Here is a 12,448-nt window from a genome sequence, read left to right on the forward strand (position 1 = left end):
AAATATCCTCACCTACCATCAATTCTATTGCAGACATACATAGACAACGAACTTCCTGAAGAATATGTCGATATCCTCGAGGCCACTCCACTAGCCTACAGAACCTCATAAATATCACATCCTATTCCCTACCCCGGACAAGGGAAGATTGGTTTTTTGCGGTTTCCCAATCTCACTACTCAATGATACCTGTCCGTCCCTGAGAAAATAGCCGCAACTATTTTCTCAACTGAATCGACCATTGCTGGAACCGTCTATCGAACTCCGACGAGGCCTGGCCGTTAGCGTAAGCAACCGATAACAGAATTTTAGTGCAATACACTAGTTCCGAAGTCGGTTGCAAACGCATAAACGGCTGCAGGAACAATGGTCACTAGAGAACACGGTTTTAGCTTCTGTCGATTCAGACTCGCACACATACACACGAATTCACATTCACACACATACACACACACAAATCAAACAGTGAAAGGGGCACTCTTTCTGCTACTTAAACATCCTCATCACCGGGACCTCCGACCGTCTGCAGCCTCCGTTACTTTATACGGAGTCTGTGGACGGCCGGAGAAAATCTAAGTGATTCGACGGAGTCTGTAACATCGAAATGGCAGCGGCCGTCACTGTTTGATTTACACACACATTCACACTGAGCGAAATGCGACAAGTCAACTCTCGAAAGCCGAGGCGCCTCCACTCACGAGCATCTCGTCCACAAAATTACAGTGCAATACACTGGTTTTGGGGCCGAGTTAAGCTCGAGACTGCACAGGACCAATGGTCACTAGAGACAGGGCTTGTCGTGTCTAGCTCAAAAACCAACACATTCACTGGAAAGAACATCGATTCCAGTCAAACCCTCTCGCCCCTGGCTCGCTGGCTGCCTGAAAAGTGACGAAGAAAGAAGAACGAAAAATCGCCGGTGATTTTTCGGGTTGTTTTAGCTGTGTGTACGCCATTATTTAACCAACAACATTCAAACTCAAGCCTGAAGAGGGTCAACCGACCCTAAACGGGCACTTCGAACATTCTCTTCCTCATGAATAAAGAATCCCTACCCTATCCCCCGAGAATGAACACTGATGTGTGTCAAATTATCTCAGTCAGGCACAAGCACTGTAAGGGTATGCGTCGCAGTTAGTGGGCCTTTTTAAGTTATCCCAGTATTTGTGCATAATTTCGTCTGTTTTTTGAGTTAGCCTGTTTTTGTTTTGAAATGTCCCACTACTCAAGGAGCAAAGTAAGTACCATTCGTCACGCATCTTTAATGCTTTCTCACTATTTGTAAATTCGTATTTATACAACAATAATTATCATTTTCAAATTAAAGGGAAGATCCCAGTGATTGGCTGTATACCATAGTTTAAAACATCGCAAAAATTGTAACTAAAAATTGCCTATCTTGTCATGTCATGTCATTTTGAACCTCACCCAATACTTCATTTCCGTCAATAACAGTCATTCTGTTATGAACCACTTCAGCTTCGAGCAATGTAGCCGTGCTACTAGTATTTTACAAATCCATTGTCATCGACATTGTGTCATGATTTTAATGTCTATTTTATATATCAACGATGTAACTTTGAGTATCAATTAACATCTGGTTGGCTAGTTTCAACTACTATACGGAATGTAAGTATTTACCAAATTTGTGTTTTTTCAACAGTCAAATTTTACCTTTGTATTCATTTTAAAGTGGAAATACTTCATTCCAGGTCACTGAAGATGGTCTGATAGACCGAAAACGTTCTGATGTTTTACAATCCTTTTGGATGACTTTTTTTTTTTAAATTTTGAAATAAAAAATATTCCATTTTACAAATTTTGAAGTTTTTACTTCTTATAAGTTAATTATCATTTTGTTTTCAGACATTAGAAGATTGTGGACGGGGGCGTTATCTGGTCTCGCTATGCACAGATCCCATCGCATCGACATCTAGCCTCAAACAAGGTTGAAGAAAGGTATTTACTAAAGACCCAATCAAGATTTGACTCAGCAGTTCCAATTTATGATAGAAACGTATGACAACCATTCATTTTCGAATATGATCAGTTCAGCACCTTTATCACTGAAGAACACTTGAAAAGTTTTCAAGAGTTTATGCATCATGATAAAACTGGGTCCCCATTCTTGAGTCTATTACCGGCTTTTAATTTCCTCAATACTGATAAATATGATGTTCCGAAACCACTCGGTGAAAACTCTACCAATATGGATACGATTTTTGATAGTGACGACTCAATAAAAGATCCTGATTTTGAACTATTAGATTCTAGTAACAGTGACAGTACTGACGAATATAACTTAATTGCTTCTACAAATGAGGTTTATCAAAATACGTGTGATGCGCATTCCGAAGAAATCTCAGAAGGCAAGCCAAAATAAAAAAGAGGGAAAAAAGGATCGCTCATCCTTCAGGGTGGGCAGCAAACTAAGCCAAAAGACTTAGGAATTCTGGAAAGACCTATGTCTCTGTTAAAAGCAAAAAAACTGTTGCTGCCAGATCAATGAAGCGTTCGTGCAGAGAAAAATGTTTACACAGGTGTGGCACCAAATTTACGGAAGAACAAAGAATGGCAATATTCACACTTTATTGGGAAATTGGCGATTTGGAGAAACAGCGTGAGTATTTGATTCGCCATACGACTGAAATTAAACCTCAGTATCGGTATGCCGCAGAAAAATCTAGGAAGTTAAATCAGGCTTTCTACTTGGATCATAATGGGTCCCGAGTAAGAGTTTACAAAACTTTCTTCATGTCTACATTAGGAATCAGCAAGCGTGCAATTTCGACAAGCTTGGAGAAAAGAGTAGACGGTTTTATGCATGTAGACCAATGTGTCAAGCACAATAACAGGTAGTGGATGAGTCTATAAAGAATGATATTAAGGCTCATATTGAGTCCATTCCAAAAGTAGAGAGCCACTACAGAAGGACTGACAGTACTCGAGAGTTTATTGATGAAAGCAAATCGTTGGCACAAATTCACCGTGACTATGTTGCATGATGCCAGACAGAAGGGAAAACGTTTGGAAATTTGACGATGTTGAGCAGAATTTTCAATAATGAGTTCAACTTGTAATTTTTCTCGCCAAAAAAAGATCAATGTCAGGTGTGTGTCGCCTTCGAGAATGGTGACGAAAACTTTCGGCAACTCCACACGAATGAAATGCAACATCATCTGGAGGAGAAAAAATTGTCTCGTCAGGAAAAGGAGAGGGATAAAGCTCAATCAGGAAACAATGTCATCGTGGCATCTTATGATTTACAAGCAGCGTTGTCAATTCCTAAAGGAGAAGTTTCTGTATTTTACTACAAAACGAAACTCTCCACTTAAAATCTCACCATTTATGACACTAACACCAAACAGGCCATCTGCAATGTGTGGCACGAGGGTGATGCTCACAGAGGAGCAAACAAAATTGCCTCATGCATTTTCAAATTCATAAAAGAAAAAGCAGCTAGCACTACAGAAGAAATTGAGTTTATATTTTTTACTGACAACTGTTATGGTCAGCAAAATGTACATGTATGCTTTAACAAAATTTACCAACGTTAGAAGCGTCGTTCACAAATTTCTCATCGCCGGACACACTCAAAACGAAGGAGATTCCGTTCATTCCACAATAGAAAGAGAAATAAAAAGAACCTCTAAAGGGGGGCCCATTTACGTTCCTACTCAGTATTACCAGTTAATGAAGAGTGCAAAGAAATCCTCCCCCGTTTATCAAGTAAAAGAATTTTCATACAACACGTTTATAAATTTTAACAGAAATATTGATTCAGAAACGTTTCTGTTCTTAGACATAAAGGTAGTGAAAATTGTAAGAGATAGGCCTTTTGAGTTTTTGTATAAGTTGTCCTATTTGAATGAATTTCTATTCATTGGCATTGCTTCTTTGCTCTATATATTCTGTGTTCATAAATCTTTCTGCATAGTGCCTCCCCAGCGTATTTTACTGTTCGTCCAGTTGTTGTTCTTTAAACTGCAACTCTGTATTTACTTCTTGTACAAACCTTTCTCTTACTTCTTTTTATTTAAATTTATCTACGTCCCATTTTCTCTGTGCTTTTTGCCTTTAATTCTTCGTTGTTTTAACACGAAGTTGTTTTTACACAAAATATCATGGATGACTTCCTGGTCTCATCCATGTTATTTTGTGTATGTCTTTGTGTTTATATCTCGTGCTACTTATGTCCATGTTTAATGCCTTTGCTAAATTACACAGTCTTTCTCCATTACTGTTTGTTGTGTCATGTATTGAGTTTGCACCTGTAACCTCTCTGAAGCAATTTGTTGCAATCTGGACATTGAAATCTCCTATAAGGATTAATATATCCTTTTCCGGGGTTTTTTCGGCGTTTTCCTCAAGTGTTTTATAGAACTGCTGTTTTGTCAAGTCATCACTGTTTTCTGTGGGTGGCATTTTCTTTTCGATTTTTCTCTCTCGCATTTGGTTTTCTGAATTCCTGCAATATCTATCTTGTATTATTTTAACTGTGTCGCTAGTTCTTCCGTTTTTCCTGTTTCCAGCAGCGTCCTCACGTTCCATGTTCCAATGTTTTTTCCCATTCCCTTAATTATATTTTTCTTTTTTGTATTTTTTTATTATTCTGAATATTCCTTGACTTATTTTCCTCTTTTTTGCATTGTTTGTTTCCTTTTCATCCATCCATTCTTGTTTTTCCAGTTTTTTGGATCATTTTTTATTTCTGTTAGTTTATTTTCTTTTGCATTTCATTTCAGCACCTTCTCATCCATTTCTAATTTCTGGTATGTGATTTTTACTTTTGCTTCTCTTCTTTTTGTGTTCCCAGCTCTTTATTTCTATTATACATAAACGCACATAAACGTTCTTGAATCATATCTTAAACGCACTTTTAATTTCTATTTTCAGTTTAAGCTCTTTTTCCATAATTGTTTGTATGTCTTTTCTTAGTCTCCCTATATCTTCTAGGTCTACCTCAATTCCTGATATGATTAATTTATTGCGTATTATTTCTTTATCGATCTTTTCTAATCTATTTTCCGTAAGTGTTAATGTTTTTTTTGAGTTCTTAGTTTCCTTTCTCCCATTTTTTTCTTTCTTTTCTACTTCTCTTTTTAAATTTATTGTTTTTACTTTGTTTTGCTTAAGTTTCTGCTTTATACATACCAGTTCGTTTTTCATATTCTTGATTTTATTTTTAATCTCTGTTTTGCTTTCCAGAATATCTTCTTTAATTTCTTGCCTCATATGTCTTCGTTAATATTGTACTGACGTTTTTTATGCACTTGTCTGGAGCTTTCTTATTTTTATGTTGCTTTTCTTTGTCCTCTTCAACCGAACTGTCGTTCCGGTGTGTGACTTTTTCCTTCATTTTTTATTTTCTTTGTTAATCATCTATTTGTATTGTTGCTTTTTTTCTAGACTAAAAATACTATTCTAATAATTCTCCTTCTAATAAATTTGGTTTTATCAAAATAAAGCCATAAAAACCTATTTTTATTTCACTTAAAATAAGTACCAGAAGTATTAAATACATTTAATATTAAAAAGCAATATGTATGTGATCGTACGTGATGTTACGTCTTCCTCTGTACTATTGTGTATTTAAACCTATTGAGCGTATATGGCATCAAGTGAAAGTAAAGATGGGGGCGGAACATAGTTCTCCTACCGTGAGTGCCTCTGTCATCATATTAATCATATGTTTTTATTTTTATTTTTTCGAATAACTTTCTGATATTTTTAATCTAACCAGCACACCCACGTAGTTTTTGAATTTTGCAAGTATACGCTTTAGTAATTTATAATTGTTTTCATGGTATCTTAAACATTACTTGACTCTTCGTTTTTAAAACTCTATAATTGTCAATAATCAAAGTGTGATTAGTATGTCTGGGGGATAGAAAGACATAGGGAGGATAGGAGACCTCGGAAGCCCTAAAGAATACATCATAGAGGATGTCTAAAGGTCGGCGCATTGAAAATCGACGCGGTTCAACCCGGAAGACTGGCTTAGAGCTTATTATTTATTCCTGTAATAGTATTAATCTTAGTTCTGGGTTTAATATATATATATATATATATATATATATATATATATATATATATATATATATATATATATATATATATATATATAATGTATATATAAAATGTTTAAAATTTTTATTATGAACTGAAGAAATTTAAAAACTTTACTGTTAAATATAATCAATTATCTTTTAAAAGAAAAGTACTAAAACTCTAAGAAATAAAAGCAGCAATTAAGTTTATATCTCCAAAACAAGCACATTCTCCAAGAGTTTCATTTAAAGTTTTAAAACAATAATCCCGAATACTAAACGCGCGTCTAGTGCATCTGTTGCTATACCGACTGCTTCTGCGGAAAACAAACATCAAAGAAGCCCTTTTACCGTTTTCCATGGAGACGCGGGCTTTGAATCCTCCGAAATGGTGAGAGTAATCGGCACTAAACCTCAGCTTCAGTCTGGAAGAGCGACTGACGTAACGTAACAGTTTCAGTTTGGCGCTCCAGTCGCCGCACAGCCGAGGAGTCGTTGCGGATGTGTTTTTGGAGTTTTCGGTCGACGACGAGGATGTATCATTCCAGGTAGTTTCGAAGATCTGGAGGTAGTCGTAACTGCATCTGAAAAAAATATTCTCTTTGAATGAAATACTATTAAGAAATAAAGAGTTCAAGTGTTTTACGCGAAACAAATAAATAGTATGACAAAGTTAAAATACTAAGTTTATTTTTGTGAAATATAAATGTACATTTGAAATATGAACGAACTTAAGAGGCATACTTAATATTTTAAGGCTATAAATAATTTGTATAAGGGAATTTTAATGATAAATCATTTAAAATTTATTTATTAAAATTTTAAATATTTTAAATTTAATTTATCTTTACAGTAAAGTTGACATATTTTCAAATTCAATATCTGTATCTGCATACCTTCACAAATATTCGAGGTATTAGTGTTATTATAATTACCGCCCATGCATTCCTTGCAAAACATTAAACAGATTATTCACTGTTTACTACATCTAGAATTTTTGTTCTAATCTTTCATTCATTCACAAGCAACGCTGTAGCAAACTCTGGAGAGAACGTTGGTTAGTAGTAGGGCAGAGTGGTCCACAGCGAGACAATGCATTTTCTAAGGACATATCAACAGTGCTTTGCATGCTATCTCCATCATAAGGTTGTCTTATCACGTAGAGTCCATTAGCAAATATTAGCTTCAGTTCTCTTGTTCGTTTTTGCGTTTCAGCTGGTAGTCTGATTTTTGCTCCCGAAAGTAATTATATTGTTCCTCACATCGATCGATTTTATTCGCTTGTGCATTGAGTTAGTACTTTGATATTGATGGTAAGTGAAGCTTGGATATTTTTACATGTAATTAAGTAGCGATATTATTTTTATTTTATCGAATTTAAAAAAAAAACAATAATACACTTTACCCGTCTCACTATACCCCATCGAGGATGTTGGTTAGATAATACAAACTCATACTATTTGTTTTTTTTGTAGATTATGGCAAGGAATAGAAAAATGAAGACTTACATCGCTCCTTTTTCTGATAGACAAATGGAAGAAGCAGTGTAATTAGTCACAAAAGAAGGGCTTTTATTGCAAACAGCAGCAGGGGTATCATTTCAGACTTTAGCAAGGTAAATTGTAAAGGAAACGGAGATCGATTAGATTTCACATAAAAGATTATATTTCTTTAGTAAACAATAATCTTTCTATTTCAGATACGTAAAAAAAAATTCAGGAATAACCCTGATACCGAAGTGAAAATGAGACCTTTCTATGAATTCCGCCATATTATGTCGAAAGAATAAGAATTTGAACTGAGAGAATACCTCATGTGCCCAAAAATAAACAGTCTACCAACTCTTGGATGTTGCCGTTTAGCTTACGAAATGGTTCAAAAAATAATATTCAGATTTCAAATAATTGGTCACAAAATAGAATGATGAGAGGATTTTTAAAACGATCACCTAACTTAAGCAACACATAACCAGAAGGATGTAGTCTCTCGCGTACTACATCTTTCAATAAACATAATAACTGTGCAGAAACCAAAAAAAGTGATCGCTTGTAAAGGAGTTAAACAAGTGAGTTAAATAAGTTAAAACGCTGAAAAAATTTTTATTCTAACAGACACTTCACAGACAATTTGAACTTCAAACAAAGATCGACGAAAACCGCAAAGCTAGAGCTAAGACAGTAAAAAACGATTTATCGAATCTGAAAGTAGTTCTTTAAGTAACCAAGCAAATTCCCTGAACAGCTCGTCTGAATATGATGCCGACCATAATGCTCCAATAACAGGATTCGCAGAACTGGATGGAAATGCAGTCAGTGATGAATATATTCTAGTAGTTCGCAAGCAAAAATTTAGTAAAATATTTTGTTGGCAAAATTTTGACCAATATTTCCGATAATTTTGAATATGAGTTCAACTATCTGAGAAGAAAAAATAAATCGAACGAGTTCTTTTATCCAAACGTTTTTATTCAAATGTATCCAAAGTTGCTAGAGTTTTATCGCAAGACATAGTGATAATTTTACCTGTACCAGTGTTATATGAAAAAACATAGAGGCAAAATAATTGTGTTCAGTTCGAAGTTATTCTGGCGCACTACATGTGCAATGAACGATGCCTTGTTGTGGACCACAACACAACGCCAAAACGCCAAAAAGATTTTTTTTACACTTATGTTTTCAAGTTCAAATCTATTTCTGTTGTGTATTTTTGTAAAATAAAGGTCAATCTACAGGATTATTTGTTTGTTTTTAGTATATATAGAAAAAGATGTAAAAAAATCTCGAATGACTAAAAACCGTCTTACTCTTTACTACTCTACCCTACCTAAATGAAAATTAAAAAAAAAATTTTTCCAGTGTTAAATTTTATTGTACATTATCAATCCATGTCTTCATTTGTTTAGTAGTATTAACATCATCATCATCATAAAGCCGTTAGTGACCGGTATTGAACATAGGCCATCTCTATACTCCTCCATGTCGTTCGATTCTGGGATGCCACCGTCCTATTTCCAGAAATTCTTTTACATCGTCATTCTAATATTCTTCTAGCCTACGTTTCGTTCGATGTTCTTGCTACATGACCTGCCCATGTCTACGTTGTTATAGTTACATGTTTCATTATCTATGTATTTAACCTTACTATTATGTTTTTACCACCATACAGAAAAATGACAATGCTTTTTGCAGCAAAAGCAATACTCTTTAAATTCGCGTAGTCTTAACAAGTCATTTTAATATTTATTAAGTATACAAAAAAATATATTTTTAATGCAGATGTGTATCATAAACATAACCAATAAAAACGTGAGTAAAGTCAATAAATATTTAATTTTATTTTGTGATAAGTTAAAGCTGTTGCAATTATAGTTATTGTGATTTATTTATTGTCATTGCAAAAGCCAAATGCACGGGAAACTGTAAACGATTAAAATAAAATGGTAAGTTTTTTGGAATCATCGATATACGCAGGACCAAGACATCCTCCTTTGTATTTTTCTTGATAATCCTTGCCTCGATGGCATTTTTCATTAGCTTTTTCACAGTCAGTTTCGTTCCATGGCAAAGTCGAAGTTGATTAATGTTACGCAGCATAACGGCAACTAATCCAACTTTTAATTGTAAATTGTTATGTAGGGGTCCAGATAATTCCAATGAATTTAAAAACTCTGTAGGATAGTTGATTACGTCATCCTGATTTAAAACTATGTCAACTGATTTGAACGAAAACAACTTTCGTGAAAGAAAATTCAAAATCGTCCCGTTCAAATCATCGGAATCTGTATTTTTTCATTCCAATAATACTCGCCTAATTATGGTTTTTAAACTGGTGAGCTGTATCTGGAAAATACCCTGAAAAAGCTCACCCAGCTGATTAATAGTAAATTTACTTGAGAATTATACTCAGAATGTAAACTAATAATTGTAAACAGTTGTGTAACAATTATTTCAGTATCTCTAATTGTCAGCCGTTATAGCTGATTCCGATTCAAACCAAAAAGTCCAACTAATGTCTCTTATTTCTTCCCACTTTTAGTGCTTCGAGCTCATAGGTGCTACCTGCTTTGGTGGCGAAGAACTAAACAATTAAATAAAATTGTTTTTTGTCCTCTTAAGTTAATATCAAAAAAAAAATTAAATGTCTGAATTTTACAGCGAAATACCTGTTTAACAATGTACCACACATGGTATATTCCCTATTAAAAATTTAATGGTTGGGATACTAGAAGGAAGGAGGTTGATAATTATTGACAGATAAGTTAAAAGATCGACTGTTTCAGCGTTTTTACAAAATCTTATGAATATTGCCAAATATCAGACTACATATATATATATATATATATATATATATATATATATATATATATATATATATATATATATATATATAAGAGTAAGAAAAAAGAAGTACTTGTGACTCGTTTGGAAAAAATATATAAATGTTTTTGATGGGTTGGAGTCAATAAAAGGGGCTATTGGTTAACTATTTAATATCTCGAGCTTTCAATTGTGTTTACAATTCTTATCAACAGCTGCTAAAAAAGACAAAATATCTTACAAAGTTGAACTATAAAGAAAAACATTTTTTGTTAACCCACCAAATAAAATTAGTTTCGTTAATAAAAATTGCTGCAAATACATTTCAAAATGAATTAATACTAAAATGCCCTTATCTAATAAATTCTTCCCTGAAATTTTAATAATTTTGAAAACATTTTCTTAACAAAATCTCTGTTGTAATCCGTAGAAACTTCGTCACTTCCTGTATAAAACGTTCCGAAGGATTACTCTGTGGATGTCTGATGCTAACAAAATTTGTCTCTATTCCCCATTCTCGAAGTTGTCCCTTGAAACGATCATTTCTAAAATATGTTGCATTGTCTAGAAGAATCCTTCTTGGTGTTCCTACGGTGGCTATAAAATTGTCGATTTTTCTCATTATTTCTTCCCCTTTCGTGGTGCGGCAACTGTATAATTTTACATATTTGGAAAACACATCTACCATGACTAAAACATGTTTATTCCTCTTCGTCGTCATAATTAGATCACTTAACATATTTATTGCTACAATATTTAATTTGTTCCGGGATATAATATTTTTTGTAACGTTTTCATTTTTGAAATTTCTAATTTTATATTTTTGACAGATCTGGCACTTTTGTGTAATTTCTTTTGAGATGCGGTAATCTTGTCGGCAAATATAATTTTCTCGAAAAACCAGCCAGACTTTTCTGCTACCGATATGTCCATTGTCTTCGTGTAATTTCTGTATGGTCCTTTCTGCCAATGTCTGTGTTATCACGTATAGTTCCTTTCCATCAATTCGTTTGAAAAATATACCGTTTTCCCTCTCCGCTCTTCTTTTTTCTCTTTCTTCCAGGTCTTCTTAATTTGTTCTAATTTCGTTTAACGAAAATACCCCTTCCTCTTGTGTCAAAATGTTCAATCCTACATGAAAAGCAATTGCTTCCTTTTTCCCCGAGTCTTCATCCCTTGTGAGAGCGTCGGCTATAATGTTGTCTTTTCCTTTTATATATCGAAACTCAAAGTCATACTCCTGTAGTAACAAAATGCCTCTATGTATACGATTGTTAACCAGACGATTTTTCATTATATGTACCAAAGCTGCATGATCAGTTTCGATTGTGAATTTTGCTCCCAACAGATAAAATCTTAACTTATTTACACAGAAAAGTACGCTAGCAAACTCTAGTTCAGTCACACTGTATTTTCTTTCGTGTGTTTTTGTCACCCGGGAAATAAAACAAATCGGCACTTCTTGATTGTTTTGTATTTGCGACAAAACTCCCGCAAATTTTTGTATGGATGCATCAGTTCGTAGTATGAAAGGAAAATTGTACATGGGGTGATATATTTTCGTTCCTTTCGAGAATTCCTCTTTTAAAATTTGAAAAGCTTTCTCTTGTTCTTCTTTCCAATTCCATTTAACACCCTTCTTCAATAATTTGATCAGAGGAATTTCCTTTTGGCTAAAATCAGGAATTAGTTTTTTAAAATAGTTGATCGTCCCGAGAAAACCTCTCAATGTTTTTAAATTCGTTGGTCTTGGGTATTCATCTATGAGTTTTACCCGGTCCTCGGCTAAACTAACTGTTTGTGTGTCCAATTTAAATCCCAAATATATCACTTCTTTTTGAAAAAATTGACATTTTTCAATATTCAGTTTTAATCCGGCCTTGTCCAATTCTCCCAAAATAATCTTTATGTGTTCCAAATGACTTGATGTATCTGGTGAATAAATGAGTAAGTCGTCGATGTAGTGCACTATGAAATCTTCATATTTATTTAATATTGTATGGAGAGCTCTTACCAATGCTGCACACGCACTTTGTAATCCAAACGGTACTACTTTAAATCGGTATACAATACCATCGATTG

General features: G+C 34.1%; 1 protein-coding gene across 1 annotated transcript in view; it reads right to left on the minus strand.

The window, feature by feature from the left end:
- LOC140432302 (uncharacterized) overlaps positions 1 to 12,448 on the minus strand; it is an 803,181-nt gene that overhangs the window by 95,102 nt on the left and 695,631 nt on the right. The window contains exon 11 of the mRNA XM_072520128.1: positions 6,402 to 6,634. Within this exon, the coding sequence (XP_072376229.1) occupies positions 6,402 to 6,634 (233 nt within the window). The remainder of the gene's footprint in view (positions 1 to 6,401; positions 6,635 to 12,448) is intronic.

Source organism: Diabrotica undecimpunctata, chromosome 1 (assembly GCF_040954645.1).
Source record: "Diabrotica undecimpunctata isolate CICGRU chromosome 1, icDiaUnde3, whole genome shotgun sequence".
NCBI classification, from domain to species: Eukaryota; Metazoa; Arthropoda; class Insecta; order Coleoptera; family Chrysomelidae; genus Diabrotica; species Diabrotica undecimpunctata.